This window comes from Rattus norvegicus, chromosome 5 (genome assembly GCF_021556685.1).
Source record: "Rattus norvegicus strain SHRSP/BbbUtx chromosome 5, alternate assembly SHRSP_T2T, whole genome shotgun sequence".
Lineage (NCBI taxonomy): Eukaryota > Metazoa > Chordata > Mammalia > Rodentia > Muridae > Rattus > Rattus norvegicus.
This window is the reverse complement of record NC_141538.1, coordinates 67717342-67738966: the sequence shown is the minus strand read 5'-3', so window position 1 is coordinate 67738966 and position 21625 is coordinate 67717342. Positions and strand designations below refer to the sequence as shown.

Sequence of the window (21625 nt, the reverse complement as noted above, 5' to 3'; positions counted from 1 at the left end):
TTCTTCATGGCTTCCCTAAATTGTTCCTGGGACCTTCCACAACGACTACTGATATAAAAGTTCATTAATAAATCCTATTTGATTATATAATTGGCTTTACTTTTCCTCATGGCCAGCATAACCATCGACTATATTAGATATTTATTTTCTTTAAAAAAAAAAAAAACCCAGGGTTGGGGATTTAGCTCAGTGGTAGAGCGCTTGCCTAGCGAGCGCAAGGCCCTGGGTTCGGTCCCCAGCTCCAGAAAAAAAGAAAAGAAAAAAAAAAACCCAAATGCTAAAAGATGTAGAGAAAGGGGAACTCTTGGATACTCTTTGTGTGGGAATCTAAAGCCATTATGAAAAATTGCATGGAGGTTCCCACACACAAAAATGCTCGGCCTATGATCCAGCAGTCCACTTCGAGGCTTTTATCTTTATTTCCATGAGTATCACAGTACTGTTTGCAAAGCCAAAATACAAAGCAGACTCAACTATTCACCAGTGGTGAGCAGGTAATAAAAACCTAATGGCAGATGCACACACATACAACTTAAAACTATTCATCCAAGAAAAAACAACAAAAACCTCTCCTCTGGAATCTAAAATGGTTGCTCTTGTAGATCTCATAACCACCATAGGATAAAGGTTACCAGAATCTGGGGAGGTGAGAAGAAAAAGGTTGAGAGCTTGTCCAGTAGGCACCAAGCTACAGTTCTGCAGGAGTGAGCTCTGGTGCTAGTGTACGGCAGAACTACACTTAACCACATTCAGGGTATGTGTCAAACCGCTGAAGGACTGTGAAAGTTCTCACCACAGCAGCATGACAAAGGGCTGATCTGACAGAAGTGCCTGTCTGCATCACAGCCTCAGTTCAGCTGCATTAAAAACACATCACACCTAGGGCTTCAGAAATGGCTCAGAGAATAAGAGCACTGGCTGCTCTTGCAGAGGACATGGGTTCAGTTCTCAGCTCTCACAGAGCAGCTCACAACTCTTTAGCTCCAGCCACAGGGGATCCAATGCCCACTTCCGGCTTCTGAGGGGGCAATATGAATAAGGTGGGCAGACAGGCATGCAGACAAAACACCCATATGCATAAAAATAAATTAACTGAAAAATTACATCCCACAAATATGGGCAATTACATACATTAAAAATATATATTTTGGGCTGGGATATAGCTCTGTAGTAGAATACTTGACTGGCATGTGCAATGCCCTGAGTTCAGTCTCCTGAACCATAAAAAGAGTACAATTTAAAAATTTAAATAAAAATAAAATCTCTCTATTCTTTCCAGCTGCCACTCTCCCAAAGACAAGGTGCATAAGGAAGGGGTGTTCTTTCCTTTTACATAGTGTCTCCAGTAACAGTGAAGAAATGCTAGATGGTAAACAATGTCTGCTCTTCTAACAGTCAGAGCAGAGAGTAGGAATGCCAAACCCTCAAACTCTACAGAAAGAGCTCAAGTCCTTAAAGTCCTGGTTCAATACCAGCATGGCATAAACCAGTGGGGTAGAGTGTCCCTGTAACTCCAGCACTCAGAGGTGGAGGCAGGGGGATCAGGAATTCAAGACCATTCTCACACACATAGAAAGCTCGAGGCCAGCCTATGCAGAAGACCCTATCTTATAAAAATAAAAAAAATCTTCAGAAATAGTCACACATTAGAGCAATGGGGAGTTAATAAGGAAGCAAGCTTTAAAGGGGTAAGTTCATCAAATCAGTTTTTAACAAGCTGTGCAGTATAGTATACAAATATAGACTGTAAACCATGTCCAAACATTCAGGTAAAAGCACACCCACTGAGATTATTAGATACATATAATAGTTATCTCTTTCTTCACTTCATTCAGATCTATCTCCATTCCTGTCTAAAGCTAAGAGATAGTCAAATACACACTTCTCTATAATAATTGTAAAAAGCAATTATTCTAAGTTAATTGAGAATTCTGAAAAAATGGCTAATTATGTATTTGATGATTAAAAGATGAGTGGCTATGCATATATTTGTCTTCATTAAATATTGATTTAGGATTTCTAATGTGTTTTTATAACATGCAATTTTGAGAGCAAATTGTGTACAGCAGAAAACATTTGGTTTCATAATAATTAATCAGACTTCTTTACAAACACAAGCACAAGTCCACTGGTAAACATTTAAATACCACAGCAAACATACTCTACACATAGCATAATTTACTGTTAAGAGCACCAGAGTAATAACTATTTAATTAAAATAAATCTGTACTATTCTTTATTTTTATTTAAGACATAGTCAATGTTTACCTCCTACTTTAAGGTTATTGATAATAGTATGACTTTACACTTGTTTTTCTATCAACCAGTACTAAACATAATATCTTTTAAACTAATAACCAACTATTAAAAAGATTGAAAAAAATCACAACTGAGGGGCAGAGAGCAGTAGAAGGACCCTTGCCTAGCTTGCATGGGGTTCTAGGATCGATTTTCAGCATGGCAGTGGTGGTGGTGTAGGAGGCGTTGGAGGACAAGCAAGTAAACTGAAAATCAGAGGAGGAAAACAGTACCTAATTCATTTATTCAAACACCAAGTTTATTACCACGTTTCTAGTACATTAAGATTTAGGAGAGGAGGAGAGAAGAGCCTTAGATTTTCAAAATATTTATCCAGGGCTGGAGAGATGGCCCAGTTGGCAACATTGCAAGCATGAGGAGATGGGGTTAGATCCCCAGCAACCACATAAAAAGCCAGGCTTGGTGGCATGATCCAGCACTGGGAGACAGACAGAAGGGTCCCTATGCTCACTGGCCAGCCAGTCTAGCTAAACAGACAGGCTCCAGACTCAGTGAGAGACACAATCTCAAAGACTAAGGTGACTGGGAAAGACCTTTGACCTACACACATCCACATCCAAATGATCACCTTACACTTTCGTATGACAGGTCAGAAAACTGGGGAGAGTAATGCGATGTAACCCATTATAACCAAACTAACTTACTGAATATCTGCTGTTATTGTGTGGGCTGTAGACATCAGCACGTATGTACGACCAACAATCTTACAACTATCCTCAGAGTTACAGACCATTATGTTAATTTGACAGTTGAGAAAACTTGAATTCATAAATTGTATGTAACTTGTTTAAAGCAAGCATGTGATTCAAGCCATTAAAAATGTATATTTTGACATTTTACATTTAGAAAAACAGAACAGAGAAGGGAAGTGGATTTAGGGCCCACCTTTAACCAAGAAGCTTCTTGCAATGGATACCTGCTGGCAAAAGGAAATCAGTTCTCTCTAAGGGAGTGTCACGGGGTCTACCAGCCACATCCAGGGCAGACCCAAGTTGGCTAACACAAAAGTGACTCCATGAATTTATGTATGCCTTTTATTTTGTTTCGCTTTATTTTTTCTTACTGGAATTTTTTGTTTTGTTATTTTTTGAGAGAGAGAGTATGAAGTTGAGTAGGTAGAGAGGTGGGAAGGATCTGTGAAGAGCTGAGGGAGGAAAAACAATATGGTCAATGGTCAACATATACTGTATGAAAATTTTTCAATGAAAAAATTCTTTTACAGAAGAAGCTATTTTGTTTTACATAGTGTTTAAGTTATTTTTTCACTTTTTGTGTATTTGGAGCGTCACATACACAATCAGAGAACCACCACTTCCATTAGCCTGGGCTCTTCCCCTCAGCCACACAGGTTACAAGTATCACTCAGATTGTCAGGTGGCTTTTACCTGCTGAGCCATTTCTCTGGCTTTAAGTGGCCTTTTATAAAAGAAGATATAGTTGAGCAATCTTTGGTGGTGGTGGTGGTTTGTTTGGTTTTGCTTTTTTGGTTTGTCTGTCTATCTGTCTGTCTGGTTTTTGTGACTGGGTTTCTCTGTGTAGCATCCCTGGCTATCATGGAACTCAACATATAGACCAGGCTGGCCTCAAACTTAGAGATTTCCCCTATCTCTGCCTACAGAGAACTGAGATTAAAGGTGTGGTGAACCACCAACACCCAGTTGAACAAGCTTATCTTTGAGCAACTCTTTCTTCAAGTGATTGGTGAGCAAGATTTTTTTAATATTTGAGTAATCAAAATAAAATAGGAATCTGAAAATAAGGTGATATCATAAGAGAAGAAAAACGAGTCTCAAAAAGTTGAACTGTGAAAAGAAAATCAAAGGGATTGCAAAAATTAGAAACAATAAGTTTAAGGTAATTGGCCATAAAATCTGTTTATGAAAATTAACTATATGTCTGCATTCACACACACATACGTGCTCCAAGGTACCTAAGAACAGACTCATTAGTACCTGGTGTAGCAGTGTGCACCTAGACTACTACCTCAGAGACAAGACACAAGGATGGTGAAGAGTTTGGGGCCATCCTCAACTCTATAATTTGTTTAAGCCCAATCTGAGCTATATAACATTCTATCTCAGAAACAAAATTAATGACATAGTTTAAACAAAATCTTGTTTATCATCATCTTTGTATGGAGAAAATTCCTTGTATAAGGTACCAAAGGCAAAAAATAAATAAATAAAAGGTTGGAAAATTAGTTACATGTAAGTTAAGAAGTTCCTTGTCTCTAAAGACAAAAATCAAAGTGAAAAGGTAGATCTTATGGAAATCCAATTCTGATAAATCTGGAAATTCTTTATGAACCTGTTTCTCCAAAAGTTGTTTTTATTGCAAACGAGGCAAGAACAAGCCTCTGCACTAAATCCTGGGCAGAAATGAATAAAGTAAGCAGACACCTTTATCTCACAACAGTTCTCTCTCATTACTTTAATGGTACACATAACTCTCTAATGCCAGATGGAGGCCAGTAATGTCAACATGATTTTAAAAACTAGTACACCAAATTCTCTGACACGGTCGATAACTCAATCAAATCATGTGATTGTTAGTGAAACATTAAACAGTCAAGATGGTAAGAAGCCCAAGTCATAATGACCTCATTAACATTAACACGCTCTTGCAGGCACCAGGCAATGTGAGACACATGAAGAGCCTCAAGCCTAATCTAGTACCTTCTAATAAAATACACAGCGACAAGTCAGATTTCCATCTAAATTTCAAATGATCTGCTTTTCTCCATCTTTTTATCTGAAGCTGCTGATATCTATCTACTCCTTGTACTTCTGGATCATTTTCTAGGGACATTTTGCAAGCATTTCATCCAATCCCAATTTTCACTATATGGCAGCTATACTAATTTAAATATATATATATATATATATGTATATGTATATTACAGTTGTCTACATGTTCTTGTCTGACTGTGTGCATATGTGCTTGTGTGTGTGAGGCAAAGAACAACCTCTGGTGTTGGCTCCAGCTTTCACTTTCCTTTGCAAGGTCTATCTGTTCACTGTTACACCGAGGCTCAGGGTAGCCAGCCCAGAATCTTAGGGAGTACTCGCCCATCTCTACTTCCACTCTGCTGGAGAAATGTTGAAATCGAGACATGTCCTACGGTGTCCAGATTTTTATATGGGTTCTGAGGGCTGAACTCAAGTTTTCAGGCTTGATCTCAGGATAAAGTCCTCTGAGCCACATTCAGTGGACTGGCAAACCTTTTTGCAGGGCAGGTAGTACAAAACTTAGACTCTGTAAGACATGTGGTCTCTTTTGCACCATTCAACTCAGCATTTGTAATGTGAAAACAGTGAATGAGTGAGTGAGTGAATGAATATACAGATGTCAGGTCAGGTACAATCTGGGAGTTGTTTGGTGAGCCTTATAATAAAATACACATCTGTACATGTTAGTGTGTGTGACTACACACCTGTACATGTTAGTGTATATGACTGTATGTGTGGAGCCTGTATCTTCCTCCATTCTTCTCTACCTTGTTTTTTGAAACATGGTCTCTCACAGAACTTGGAGCTCACTGGCTGTCTAACCTGGCTGGACACCAGGTTCTGAGAATGTGGCTGTCTTCACTGGGGACACCAATGCATACTATCTCACCTGACATTTTACATGTGCTGAGGATCTGAACTGGCCAGCCTGTGCCCTGTGTGATCCTGTCTCAGAATACAAGTAAATAGGTGCGGAGAGGTGGCTCAGTGGTTAAGACACTGCTGCTCTTAACCCACTTAAAGGACCCAGGTTCAATTCCTAGCACCTACATGGCAGCTCACAAGGGTCTGTAACTCCAGCACCGTCACACAGACATACATGTAGGTAAAACACCAATGAATATAAAAATAAAGTAAAATAAATACAAATAAATAAAAATTCACAGAACTAATGAACATTAGTTTTGAGATGTGAACACACAATATGACACACATTATTAAAATTCCAGAGCATTTGGGATAAACCGAGCACAAAAGGGATGGACTTTGTTTATGCTTGGGTCTAACCTCATACATAGAAGGAACATGTTTGAAACAGGCTTATCATCCTGAATTATTTTAGCAAACTTTTCTCAAGACCGTTTCTCCTACTGACTCACCACGCACAGTGGCCTTACCTGAACAGTGCGCCCGGCATTGATGTGCTCTTCATGCAACTTGTCCCAGATTCTGCACCGTTGATACTATGTAAAAAAGAGAGAGGGGGGAAGAAAAAATGAAAAAATGCAGAAAGCACTGACTTTTATATCACAAGACCATGTCCAGTTCCCGTAAAAACATTTACTCATCTACTCAAACATACCAGGGAGGAAAAACAGTGATTTTTGTAATGGCAGTTCAATATTACATTTTAAAAATTTAGAAATAATAATAAAAATAACAAAATCTCAGGCCTAACTACATTTCTTTGGAAAAATAATGACTTGCCTAACTGCAAATTCTCTGGGGATGGACAAGAGAGAGAATGAGGATATAAAGGAAGATGAACAGCATTCCTTACACATCCTTACCACGCGTGCAGAATTTTAAGTGTTTGCTAATAGTGACATTAAATGGTAAGAACTAAGGTCAGGATTAAAAAAAGACAATCAATAAACCCAAAAGCAGGCAGGAAGAAAAAAGATGCTTGAGTGACAGAAGTCTCCAGTAAACACCAGGAGCCAGAGAACAATGGAGCGTGCAGGTCACAGAGAAAAGACAGCTCAACCAGAACCCCTGGCCAGGGAGGTGAAGGGAGAATGTGTGCTCTCAGCCACAGCAGCTGCCAGCACCCGTCACCATGAGAAACGCTCACCACACCTGGCAGGACACTGATTCTCCCCAAAGAAATGAAGAGTATGGAAAATTGGTAAAAACTCAGATAAACATCAACTTTTAGTTTCTAAACTCTCAGGTTGGCAGGATGGTTCAGCAGTGAGTTGCCAGGCCTAACTACTGGAATTCCATCTCCAGGACTAACTCCCAACTCCTGTTAAGTTGTCCTCTGACCTTTATATGCCAACATGGCACATGTGCCTGCACATACGTGTACATGTGTGTGCGTGCCCCTCCCCACACACACATGGCAAGTATGTATACTCTAAACCATGAGGCAGCTACTAAAATGTAATCCACACAGATAATGTCATACTTTGTGGTGAAGGGCCCTCTCTGAGACTAGAAAGAAGGTAAAGATCTGGTCTTGCAGGTCCCAGCTACCATCACACTAGAAACTCTAGTCAGCACTGTAGGTATAAGAAAGATGAAGGACAGGAAGGAGAGGCGGAGGGAGGGAGGGAAGGAAGGAGGAAGGGAGGGAGGGAGGGAGGAAGGGAGGGAAAGGACCAAAGGAAAAAGATAACTAAGGAAGAAAGAAACTGTCTTTACAGGCGCCATGACTATACAATCAACAGAGAGCTGCATGGCGTGAGCAGATGGGCCAGGGACGAAGGGTTACATAAAGAACTGTCTCACCTGGACTACCAAATACTAAACATACCAACAAATATGGACAACAAAAATGCAACTCTAATATACTTGAAATACTGATGGGCAGTACCTATACTAAAGGCTTGGGTAGGCTAATTCACTAATTATATATTCTACTTCTGGGTATCTTCCTTGTGCGTAGAGATTTTTCGTGTGTGTGTGTGTGTGTGTGTGTGTGTGTGTGTGTGTGTGTGTGTGTGTAGGGCATATGTGCTTCATGTGAGTGCACATGTCAGGAGGTGTGAATGTATGTGCACGAGTGTGTAGAGACCAGAGATTAACATGTTACTGTGGTGGTCTACATGGCTACGTCAGATATTTTCTGCTTTACGCACTTCATCAAGGTCTTGAGCTGACCCTGGAGCTGGCTGACTTAGCTAGTTAGCTAGCAAGCTGGCCCTGGTGTGGGGCTAGTTTATTTAACTTGACACAGTGGAGTCATCTGAGAGAAGGGGATTTCAACTGAAAAAGTGCTTCCATCAAAAGATCAGACTGTAGGAGAACCTATAGAGCATTTTCATAATTAGGGATTAATGTGCAATGGCCCACGCACTGCTGCCCTGGGGCTGGTGATCCTAAGTTCTTAAAGAAAGCAGGTAGAGTCAGCCAGTAAGCAGCACTCCTCCATGGCCTCCGCATCGGCCCCTGATTCCAGCTTCCTGCCATGCTTGAGTTCCTGTCCTAACTTCTTCAGTGATGGGACTGTGATCCTTTGGCCATGGTTGTTAATCACAGCAGTAGGAACTCGCTGGAGATCCCATCTCTCCAAGTTCTGAGATTGCAAGCAGACCACAGTACCTCTTAGCTTTTCTGTGGGTTCTGGAGACCCAGACTCCAGTCCTCACACTATACTGAGCTAACTCTGCAGTCCCATCATCTAATACCTTACTCCTTATAATTATCATTTCACCATCAGAACTGTCTGGAAACACAGATATTTGCAGCTTTGCGCCAAATAGTCAAAACATAGGCATTAAATATATAAATGCCAAGGTCTGCTGCACAGTGCTGTGTCAAGATGGTGTGTTTATATATCTGAGGTCAGAGCATCAGTCAGTGCATACCCTACAGGAAGCACCTGAGTTAGGGCTTGAACAAAAAACATAGCTTGAATGGTGGCAGATGGTACGGTGAATGCCATTACAGATATAAGACAGAAAGTAAAACTATTCAGTTTCCTTTTCTACCTTCCTCTCCCTTCAGCTGCAAAATAGAAAAGTGCTAATAAATTATTAGGAGGAAGTAAAACTGAGTATGAAGGAACATGCCTGCAATCTCAGCTAACCAGTCAGCTGAGACAGGAGGATTACCTGACATCCAAAAGTTCAGGACCAGTTTGGGCAACATAGAGAGATGCGATCTCACAACAGCAGGTTTAGGGATACCGCTCACAGCCATAGTGCTTGCCTGGCATCCAAGAGTGTTCTATCATTAGCAAACCCAACCCCTTCTCCTCTAAAAAGAGGGAGGGAGGGAGGGAGGAAGGAAGGAAGGAAGGAAGGAAGGAAGGAAGGCAGGCAGGCAGTCAAGAAAGAGTAAACCTACTCATTTCAAATGAGCTCAAATCAACAGGCACAAGAAAATGACATCTGAGTAGGCCAAGAAACCTTGCAAATACTATTGTATATACTATACAAGTATATTTATGAAGAACTCGAGAAATCCTAATATTTGCAAATGTTGACCTAATTTTCACAAAGAATATATATATTTAAAAGACCTGGGGGGTTGGGGATTTAGCTCAGTGGTAGAGCTCTTGCCTAGCAAGCGCAAGGCCCTGGGTTCGGCCCCCAGCTCCGAAAAAAAAAAAAAGAAAAAAAAAAAAAGACCTGGGCTATAAATATTAATGTAAATCTTCAGGGAAGTGTTTACTAAATTAGTAGAGAGAGGGTGTGAGTCCTTGGGGAACTGGAGGCCCTGTCCCTTTTCTGTCCAGCATTGTCACTGATAACTTCAAAACAAAGCACATACCAATCACATCCATAGGTGACATGAAAGAAGGAAGAGTTGGCCCAGACAGGAGATCCCTGCTGCACTTGGGGAGGAGTAGGATGAAGTGCATATGGCATATGAGGCTCTGCCCTGGAGCTGAGAAGAGAGCCTGGAATAGCACTATCTGGCTCAGCAGCTACCAGCTCACAGCAACTACAGAGGAGCAGCAAGAAGTGGCCTTCTGAGGAGACTGACGCAGTGCTCAGCTCTGCACTCACTCACGCCGTGCCCTTCCTGGAAGCATGCTCTTAAGCACATGTAAGCTAGACACACACACTAACATAGCAGCCTCCGAGCAGGCAGCTGATCTACTCCAAGTGTCTCTCCACCTACACGTAACGCACAATACAGCGTGACAGTGCAGGCCTGTAATCCCAGCACTCGGGAGCTAGGAAATGGAGGTCAAGGGGTCAAGGCCAGCTGGGGTTTACATAGTGAAACCTGGTCTCAAAAAGCAAAACTTGGGTTGGTGAGATAGCTCAGCAGGTAATGGTGCTTGTCCCTAAGCCTAAGAGCTGAGTTTAATCCCCAGGAACCACACCACAGAAGGAAGAGAGGACTCCAAAGGTTGTTCTCTGACCTCCACATGCACATGGCATGTGTGTCCACATACTGGCACATAAATAACAAATAAACATAGAAAACTAGGAGACAAACATCAATAATATTTGGCCTATAAAGCTATTGTCAGACGAAGTGTTATGACACATGGAAACTTGTAACATAATTCTCAGCAGAGAAAAGCAGCAGCCTTTGCTACTGCCAGCATTATTTACCCACAAGTCAAAAAGGCTGTTGAAGTGATTATGTCTCAATGGCATTATCTCTTAAGACAGTGAATTACAAAAAGAAAAAAAATAAAATAATTCACATTGTTTACTATTCCAGTTTATGTGAAATTACTACATAATGAAAAGCTATTATCCCAAATATTTGGTAGGGGTGGTGTAAAGTGAGGTGAGTTAATAATATACGTGAAAAATACTAGAAGAAGCAACTTTTAAATGGTAGTTAGGTCTGGGCCACTGACAAGCATCCCTTTTCTGTTGGCTTTTACAGGAGATGGTCTTTGTCTATCTGCACAGCAGGACAGGCAGGTAAATTAAGGCAAAACAACTACATTATGCTTTGGGTTGCAAAATACAGAAACACAAACTTTAAAATGATCCCAACAACAAACACAGAAAACAGCCAGGAGTGTAGCAGTCATCCCAGGGTGGTTCAATACAGACATTACGAGGTTATCATGTGCCTGGGTACTGCTGTCTGTTTGACCACTTCCAATAAGGCCCGCAATTGTGACCTAATCCAGCAGGGTTGGCTATAGTTTCCAGACACAACAGGAAGACACAGCCAGACCACGAAGAAATGGGAATGTTTCCTTATATGTATATCTTTTTTAAAAGTAGGAAAATATTTCTGGAAGCTTCCAAATTTCTACCAGGCTTTTGATCAAGGCTGGCTAGCCAGAACTGTGAGATGTTCCTATAGCTCCTTGATAACCAAACATGGACAAGAACTAAATGATCACATTCACCAAATCCAGTATCATTCACCATCATCTGAGTTTTGGTAAAGGAAACAGTCACAGGATGGGGAGGGCGGTTCGTTGTGATTACAAATTAACAAACAAATATGAACAAATGCATAAATAGCACATCAGCCTGCTTCTTTCATTTGGTACTGCTACGTTCAGGCTGCATGCTACCTGTCTAGTCCACGTCACCCATTCCACACACACTCATCGTACGCTGCCTAGAATCATTCTTGGATTAGTTCCTATCTTGTGTTTTTAACTGAACTGCAAACTTCTTGAGAATTGGAAATCTATTTTTACATATTATTCAATGCAAACAATCTGAGCAACAGCAAATACCAAGCTAATATTTATTTCCTGTAATAAATAATCGTGTTTCTCATTAAACCTGGCAGATTGAATACAAACATTCATCTCTGCTTAAAATCTCAGGAAACTACAATAAAGAACGTTTAGAAGTGAAAATTCACAAAAGCAGTGATAAACACAGACAAGAACTTTTAAGCAAACTTCAAAAGCTGGGAAGAATACAGACACACTGCAGTGGAATCGGCACCAGCGGGAGGGACAATTCTGGGGTCACAGAGGTGGCTGGGAGGAGAGAGGCACCTGTACTACAGGAAAGCTGGGCACCCAGAGCCATTAGGTGCAGGCGACTCCCTACAAAGTGTGGTAAGGAGAAAGCAGATTGGTGGAAGCTGCAAACAGTTACCACACTATATCCCCACGTGCTCAAGCAACGGCCAGGCCTCATGACCATGGAAGATGGCCCTCTCTGCAAGGCCCACTAGAGACGCTGGGATCCTGGACTCCAAGCCTAATAAAGGTGAAGGGGAGATGGCATATCATACCCCAAGCAGCCTGACTAGGAATCCCTCAGTGCTCTCTGTTGTCTTCCTGCTCACTTTCCTTCTTAAGAGAAGGACCCCCAACCCCCTTAGTCCCCCACTTCCTCCCTACCACAGTGTTACCTCTGATAAAGTAACTCCAATGGTAGACTGGAGTTAAAACATAGACGTTAACCCTGTGAACAGGGCTGTGTCGGGACAGTGTGATTAGATATGAAGTGATGACATTACAGAACGCACCCCACAGGAAGAACCAGAGCGGGGATTTGAACAAAGAACAAAGCTTGGATGAAGGCAAAGGATGGGGTGCGTGTCATTAACAGATGAAGACAGAAAGTGAAATTATTCAGCGCCTCACTTCCTCTACCTTCTTTACAGAGGAATTCACCTTCAAAATGAAAAGGCCCTAATAAGATCATTAGGGGAAATGAAGCTGGGTGTGGGGAGCATGCCTGCAGGTAATGGACAGCTTCCATCACACGAGAGACGAGAGGGAGCAAATCTAAGGCAAACAGACTCCACCTTATCTGATAAGCCATTCAGGGGGTTTCTGCCACTCGCATCTTCACCACAGACTAATTCATTCAAACCCTGTGTACATCCCACACAGTACATTTCTCTTTAGATCCCAACAGTATGAGACAAAGACCACTGTGTTCCAAGTCGGCTATCCTGCAGTCCCTACTCACTGCGTACACCTATGACACATTAAGGCTTCAAACGTCAGCATCACATGCTAGTAACACTCATCATGTGTGAAGGGTCCCCCTGCAGGGCCTATGCACATGGCCCAGGTGTCCCCAGCACACTGCTCTCTTTGTTTCCTTTGTTGCAGACTCACTCTGCTAAAGGCTTACCTTCAATTTCCCTCCAGTCTGGCTTTCTTCTTTTAAATTCATATTGGATGACTGATGGCCAGAATAATAAATATTTTATCTTTCTACACCTTTTCCTTAAGAAGAATATGCCTTTTTGAAAGTAAGGCACGTAAGCCACCTGGAGCCTGAGTTTAATTCTTAACAGAGTGAGTGCTGCAGTTTTAAGTGCACCTCATGCCACAGCCCAGACACCGAAGTGCATCACTCAAGCCTGTGCACAGAAAGACGAGCTTTCATAAGCAAACCAGAAACCCTGCAGACAGTGAAATGTTCAAGGATGAAGAAAAAAGCATAAATTGCTATGAGCCCACTTTCTTGGCTTTAGACATTATCATCTCTCTGTCCATTATAATTGTCTGATAATGTATAAAGGTTTCATAATAAGCAAACATGCTAAAAGAAACATGTTCAGGTAGAGCAGGTTCAATGGCACTAACTCGGGGTGATTCTCCTACTATACCTGGGTCAGCTAATCCAATCCACAATGCACCCAACCCGATTCCTGGGCTTTGCTGTGGGGCTCTCCCAGAAGAAGCTAGGAATTGAAGGGCAGGGACAGCAGGTTTTTCCATGCAAACTAAGAAAGACTTGTTACAAGTCAAAGTTAAAGTAGGACAATCAAGGGGGAAATGGCTTTAATAGCCAGACCACAGACCTTACACCTTTCAGATTCAGTTCACTATCTGAGTCTTATCCTTGGCAAGGGAGAGATATGGAAGCAGCCATGTTCACTTTGGATTGCTCAACTCGAGGTAAAGGGTTTGATAAGCTGTGCTTCTCTACTCCATTAAGCAAGGCAGGAGAGCTTTCACTTTCTTCCAGTCCCAGAGTAAGCAGTTTACCAGACAATTCCTTCTTATCCTGACAAGCTCCATATGGAAAGAAAGAAGAACTGGGGATGGAAAATGTTAATCCTGAATTCTAGAAAAGACCCTCAAACGATTCATCATTGCAGACATCTTAGAAATTAATTTCTGTGTTTGTTAAAAGCACTTAAATGATAGAAAAATCAGTAGGAGAAAAACGTTGGTATTCTTAGTGAATACAGCTTGTACTAGAAGACTTAAAAACCACATCGCCCACCCTAACCCTAAAACAAAAATAACAATAAAGAAGGAGAGGTATGCACAGCTCAGTGCTGAGAGCAGAAGACGCCCGCCTTCCCAGGCAAAGCTCAGTTCTCAGTGAACCTCACGCCCTGGCGAGGCTAGGGCAGGGCAGGGCCTCTAAGCAGCTCATCCACCTTGGCAGTACTTCTCAATGTGGGGCCTTCGTCAAAGAGAAGCAGTGGAGAAAGGAAATTCCCTCACCGCACACAACTGTTTACATCTTTCACATGTACACTTGAAGAGGATAGAGGCTCTTGATAGGCACAAGTTCAAAACGCTTGCCAAGGGGTGCAGGAGATTAAGGCAGGTCCATTAGCTCAGCACCCCACTTCACACTGCAGGGCACCATCAAACAGTTTGAATTTAATTACTATCTAAGACCTCCGCATGTGAATTAAAAAGGCATAAGCTATCCTTATCTCCCTTCCTCAACATAAAAAAGGAATATAAGAGAATTACACTTGTAGAACTTGAAGACCAGTTGAAAAGTAATGCCACTGTATCAGCAGGGCGGAGGTGTCTCAGAAAAGCCTCGCTGTTCGCTGAAATGCAGATAGCAAGTAAGAATCCACATGGTACCTGCTTCTGTGGTAGAAATGGGATGCTCACCTTCTCGATGTTTATCTGGTGCTTCTTTAGCCTCTCCAGGTCTGTTGGGATCACGATCTTGGTGAATTTCTGGATGGCTGGTTCAAGCCTGCGTAGCTTCACCTTTTCCTCATCTTCGGACATCCTGCAGCCTGGCGAGCTGCTAGCTCGTACAGCAGCTCTCTCCTCTAATACAGAAACACCTGAATGGGAACAGTGAAGAAGGCTTTCACAACAGATGCCATGCTTTTTAAAAGTAAACAAATACAGGGCTGGAGAGAGAGCATGATGGTTAAGAGCACGGGCTGCTCTTCCAGAGGACCCAGGTTTGGTTCCCAGCACCCACAGGATGACTTGCAACCATCAGTAACCACAGTTCCAGAGGACCTGACACCATTTTCTGGCCCTTTCTGGCACTCCCCATATCACCATACACACACACACACAATCACACATGCCAGCAGATACTCATACACATAAAATAAAATTTTAAAATGTGAAAGGCGACAAATACGCAATTACACTTTAAATACATAAAAACCCAAAACTGACCTCGAATAGCTTTGTTTCTCTATGAAATGATAGATATTAAAATATCTCTTCAGGAAAGTAGCATCTAGTCATTCTTGAATACTTTTCAAATAGTGTTCATGTTTTTGCACAGGCAGGATGGGAACTACATAACTCTAGGCTAGCCTGGAAACCGAAATCCTCCTGGCTCCACCTCCCAAGCTTACTCTAGAATGTTCAGAAATATGTATACACGGGGCTTACAAGATGGCTCAGTGGGCAAAAGAGCTTTCCACCAAGCCTGAAGACCTGAGTTCGATATCTGGGACCCACATGATAGAAGGAAAGCGCACACACACATGGGGGGCGGGGGATAAAATGCAATTAAAAGCTTAAAGAAAATATGAAAATGAACAGAATAAAATAAAACTATCAATGATCTCCTCAACCTGCAGTGTGGATCTCCTCTACATTTTGTGGCTATTTCCTGAGGTCTTTTATAATGTGCAGTATGTGTGTAAACACTGTTAAAAATGAGGATGACTTCCTGATATGTTTGGGCACAGAATAGCCATCTTTTTAAAAACTGTCAAAATAGCAAACCTTCAAGGAAAAAAATTCCCTCTTAACATTTCTGCTTGTATCAAACTCACTTCCAATGTCATCATACTGTAATTGTGCAATTATATACTTCAAGTACATTGCACAATAGAGAACACCTCTCACAGAAGGCCCTTATCTCCTCTTCTTAAAGTGATTAGCAGTATCTACTAAATAACCAGCAGTAGAACTCCAATAAGAACCATATTTACAAAGCCAGGAGACAGCTTAGTGGGTGAAGGCGCTTGCTGCCAAGACACAGCCTGAGTTTGATCCTCCGGTCCTACGTGGGAGAGAACTGACTCCCACAAGTCTTCCTCTGACCTCCATATGCACACCATAGCATATACATGATACACACAAATAAATAAATATACTTAAAAAATTAAAGAACCAGATTCTCTTCAGATATATAAAGATGTCATTCTGTGTCACCAGGATTCTATAGCTATACTGAGAGTCCCAGCATATGCTTTTGGAGACCGGACAGAAGAGGTAGGAGCTAGAAATGAGCATTCCCTGAAACCCCCTTTAGAGACCACTGCCTTTAGAGACCTTTCCCTTACATCAGTTTTATAAATTTGTGCTTGTAACAGACCTTATATAAATATGTGCTTCTCTGCTTAACCAAGCTTGAACACCTCAAATTATATTATGCCTTGATGTTGCCCCCTTAGCCCATAGTTAAAAAATAATACATTAAACACGTAATTCCCTTGGATTATGGCTTCTTACCCAGGCCTTGTAGAGATACTCCTTCACACATGACTCTGTAAGACCCTGACTCTTTAGGATTTATTATTTCAAGATTCTCAGAAAGACATAATATCCCCAAACATTAAGAATTGCTTTAAATAATGTTCTGTTTCTCTCCTTTCTTTCAGTTGAAAATCTTGAAACAATGGCTATAAAAACTACTCCCATTACCCATTGGCTAAGAACTTCATTCTTATGCCTAATATAAGCTCTCAGGGAAAATTTCCAGGCACCAAGAGCACAGTGAAAACTGAACCACAGAGCAGACACAAACTAGAGACACATGGATAAAAGTACAGGGTCAAAAGAAATAGGTTCAGACTATAGCAGGAAATAACAACGGGCCTAGAGATGAGCAAGTATTCCAAAAAGAAGGGTCTATTCTTAAAGCTACAAAGACATCAATAAAGGAACAAACTTTTCAAAAGGACATAAAGGAGTAGGTTCTTTTTCTTTTTTTAATTAAAATAATGCTACAAAAAGAGTTAACAGGCCAGTTGGTACATAAGGGAAATTAAAGCTTCCTAAACTGAAAACCTGAAAAGATAAAATAAATAAGAACTCATACCTAGCTGGAGAGAGGGCTCAGAATGCGGACGATGACAAGATGAAGTCTGTAAACGAGAAGATAAAGGACATAAATTCACAAGCTCAATACCAAATAGAAAATACAGCAAACAACCAAAAGGAAGTATTTAAAGAAATTATGCTAAGAATTAAAGGCAGAAGACCTCAACTTTAAAACGTACATAAATTCTGCTAGTATAAATAAAAACAAACTTACCTCAGCACGTAATAGGAAACTCAGAGCATCAAGGACAAAGAAAAAGATCTTAAGGAGCAAACCAGAGATAACAGATAAATTAAAGCAACAAAAGCAGCCAACTTTTCATCAAAGCAATATATCAAAAGATAGGAATGTCTTCAAAGTCCTCAGGCGCTAGAGCGTACCTAGGTGAGTTATCATTTGTGGTGAAGTCAAAATAATTATTTTCAGACATGCAAGGCTCAGTCTAACAAACTCCTCATTAAAAGAACTACTAAAAGGAGAGGGAGGGAGGGGAGAAAGGGAGGGAAGAGGAGAGAGAGAGGAGGAGAGTGCAAGCTAGAGGAGAGACAGAGAGACAGAGGGAAAGGGAGTGTGTGTGAGAGACAGATAGAAGGAAAGGGAGTGTGTTTTTTGTGTGTGTGTGTGTGTGTGTGTGTTTGTGTGAGAGAGAGAGAGAGAGACAGAGAGACAGACAGACAGACAGACAGACAGAGACAGAGAGACAGAGAGAAAGGAAGTGTGTGTGAGAGAGAGACAGATAGAGGGAAAGGGACTCTGTGGGGGGGGGCAAGAAAGGGAGTGTTTGTGAGAGAGAGACAGAGAGAGACAGAGAGAGAACATGCACATTTCTTTTTGGTACTCCCCAGGATCCCTAGAGTCTGTTAAGGTATCTGGTAGGTAATATGGTCACTAAATATTTACTGAATTCATCTTTCTCCCCTTTAAAACACAAAACATTGCAAAGGATTATGAAAAACACAACAATGAAGAAAATAAAAGTATGTAATGAAAATAATAACCTATTGCTGGGATGACTGACTAACTGAATAATATGACCAAGTATACAGAAAATGTTACCATGTAAACATTCTTACTATATACCTACTTTTAGTAGCATAGTATTACACTGTGCGTGTTCTGTAATGTAATCAACCATTGTTAGCTATTTAAGATGATCCTGTTTCTACTATTAGAAACTATATTCTGATTTCTTTCCTCATATGTAAATCCATATTACCTCCCATGACTACTTAGACAGCTAAAAATAGAAACTTTAAGTTTTAAAAATATACTCATTGCCAAATAAGCCTTTAAAGATTCTTCTATTTACATTCTACCAGAAATACTTCTCCATATTCAAGCCAATGATTAGTTTGATTAGTGGGGAGGGAAATGGTGTCCTAGGAGACTTTTCTAGTTCACACTCCCCTTCTAGATAGAATTAAATTTTTTCTATCATTTACATATATAATATGTAATTATATATCTGAGAGCATAATATTCAAATTATTGCAGGCATTGTGTTACCATAACAAAATATCATCTACCATGCCATCAAATAATAAAATAGCTCACATTTGTTATCTGTTAAAGAATACCTGTTCAATGTCAAAATCTGCTGTAGAAGTGTTTGAAAACTGACTGAAAGTACATTCCATTGGTTTTTATTTTTTAGTCATAAAGTCGGACCATGCTACATGTTTAAAAAGATAAAGAGCTTACACATGTAAAAAAAATCCAAAAATACATGATTCTGAAACTTCTGTGAAGTTATATTATTTTAATGATTTTTAAAAAGCAAAGAGTATCTGTGATAGGATTTATTATCATAGTGTAGTTATATTTGCACTTGTCGAAACCCATGGGCCTATACACATCAAAGAGTAAATGCTACTTCATGCAAACTTAAAAACATCAAGATACAGGAGAAGTAAGACTGCATTACCAAGGGGAAGGAAGCAGGTAAAGAGCAGGACATGGTAGTTTGGTGACCACTGTAAGGTGACAACAGTTGTGCTGTATGCTTCTCTGGGTAGTATATTTCAGACATACTGGAGTGACTTTCTGCATATACCAGGACTGAACAGATAGGGGAACAATTCCCAGAAAATGAGTCAGTCCTCAGTTAGAGAACAAGCAGGAGCCAATACCAAGATGATCTTGGTAGTGTAAAAAGACAGAGAGATACCAGTCTGTATGTACTGCTATCTTTTGTGAGGCTCTGGGTGCAATGACACCCTAGTAGCTGTGAGTACCCCTAGACCACAGGCCTTAGTGTCTAATACCACTCTGAAAGACAGAGAGAGGGCTGCAGGTGAGGGAAGGAGACCAGGAGAGATGGCGTTGATTCCAGAACTGGTGAAGAAGTCAGAGGTACAGAAAATAATAATGACAACACAAAACCTAATGGCCAAAGTACATAATAACAGTAAAATAATCATATGAGCTTTTGTGTTTTGATTTTTCCAAGACAGGCTTCCTCTGTGTAGCCCTGGCTGTCCTGGAACTCAAATCTGTAGACCAGGCTGGCCTTGAACTCAGGGAACCACCTGTCTCTGCCTCCCAAGTGCTAGGATTAAAAGCATGTGTCACCAGGACCCAGCAATCCTAAGTTTATATTGACACAAAGAATTGAATACAGATAAAGAAATGAGAGAAGTGGAAAGCTCCTCCTTTGAGAATTCAATAAAGGAAGGAGGGAAATTGAAGGTTGTCACAGTATCAAAGTAATAGTACTGGGAGAATAACTGGAGTACTAGTTGCTATGGAGACTCCCCCAGATACCAAATTTATCATGATTGTGTCAACACACAAGCAGTAGGTCCCATCTGGAGGTTCCATGGAGGCATACACTGAAAAGGGGTACTTACACCCTGTGGTATTCTTAAGAGAAATGCAACACAATCTAGTCACAAGTAACTGTAGACAAACTCCTGATTGAAGGCACTACCAACAATCCTGACTCTTCAAAAGCATAAAAGTCATGAGACTGTTACAGATTGGAAAGGGTAATGGCGCCAGGTCGATAAAGAGTTAAGGTTGTATATTAGATCCCATTGGAGGAAGGACTCTGATAAAAAGAATGGAATCACAGAGAGACCCAGTTAATCTAATATTAATCTCTTGCTCTCAGTGACTGTACAATGTATGGTATGTGAAATACTAATACAAGGGTGCTGTAGTGTTCTGTTATTACTAGTACCGGTTTTCTTACTTTCTTTTTTAAAAACAGGGTTTCTCTGTGTAGTTCTGGCTGTCCTGGAATTCAGTCTGTAGACTAGGCTAGCCTTGAACTCAAGAGATTCCCCTACCTCTGCCTCCGAAGTGCTGGGGTTAAAGGCGTGGGCCACCAAAGCCTCCTGCAATTTACGAGACTTTTCAATAATTGTAAATTACTCCAAAGTTTTTGTTTCGTGTTTGTGCATGTATACGAATTGCTGTTTCATGGATGAAAGAATCGTTTCGAAGTCTTTAGAGGTCAGGACCGCAGTCATTTTCCAAGCACACACATTTGCAGTGAGAGGTGTCAAGTGCTTTACAAACTTGATCTCTTGGTACTTGCAACTAAGATGACATTGGGTACCATGATACTAGGGTTCCACAAGAAGAAAAAAGTACCCAAATGTGAAGTAAATTACTCGAGAGTTATCTAAAAGCGAAAGAGCCCCTTTCCTAGAAAAAAAATGTCCCTAATAGTTGACAGCACTACCCCTAAAGAAATGCATCCCCTTGGGCATGTGGGTGGTACACGCAGCCTAAGCGCTGACTCGGCCCCGCAGCTGCGGCCTCTCCGCGTCCTGCTTAGGCACCGGCGTCCTCATGGAGTCACCAGGGCGCACCCGGGCTACACTGGCAACCCCTGCAGCGCGGCTGGCCCAGAGACCCAGGGCCCGGAGCACCTCTTCATAGCGACCCCGGAGGGCTTGGCGCCGCGGGGCCTCGGCCTCCCCGCTCCCGCAGGGACAGCTACTCCAAAACTGAAACCAGGGAGGCTTGGCCACTTCTACTCGCGGCCCCGGAGCTCACACTAACCCGAAGCCGGGTTTGGAGACCGGTGCCTCTCCGGTGCGTCCACAGCCCGGCCCGCGGTGCCACGTCGTAGCCCAGCGCCCCCGAGGGGGCAGCCCGCCAGCCCCTTACCTCCCGCCTAGGCGCTCCAGGCCGTCGGTACAAAGTGCGCAGGCGCGAGGGGCGGGGCGTTCTCGCTAAGGGCGGAGTTACACGGCCCCGCCCCCATCACCCCAGCGGGCGTGATGTAGATAGAGAGCCCGCCTCTGGAGGAACAATTCCAAAAGTGTTGTTTTATGGGTCGTCTTGTGTACTGTATCCAAGACAATTTACATTCGGACAACCCTCTACATGTTACAGTTTTCCTGCACATTGTGTTCCTTGAATTTTGTTGGCGAGGACAGCCTCGTACCCTCAGCTCTTCAGGTGTGTGAAACTGAAGCTCAGAAACGG

The 21625-nt window shown here is 41.7% G+C and overlaps 1 protein-coding gene across 6 annotated transcripts in view; it reads right to left on the bottom strand.

The window, feature by feature from the left end:
- Stx17 (syntaxin 17) overlaps window positions 1-21335 on the bottom strand; it is a 60685-nt gene extending 39350 nt beyond the window's left edge. For 3 of the 6 annotated variants that reach the window (XM_087660387.1, XM_087660389.1, XM_087660391.1), the window contains exons 1-4: window positions 21197-21335; window positions 17183-17228; window positions 14770-14951; window positions 6446-6511 (exon numbers count right to left, since the gene is read on the bottom strand). In XM_087660387.1, the coding sequence (XP_087516513.1) occupies window positions 6446-6511; window positions 14770-14892 (189 nt within the window). In that variant the 5' untranslated portion in view covers window positions 14893-14951; window positions 17183-17228; window positions 21197-21335. 6 annotated transcript variants of the gene reach the window in all.
- Window positions 21336-21625: the final 290 nt, after the last annotated feature.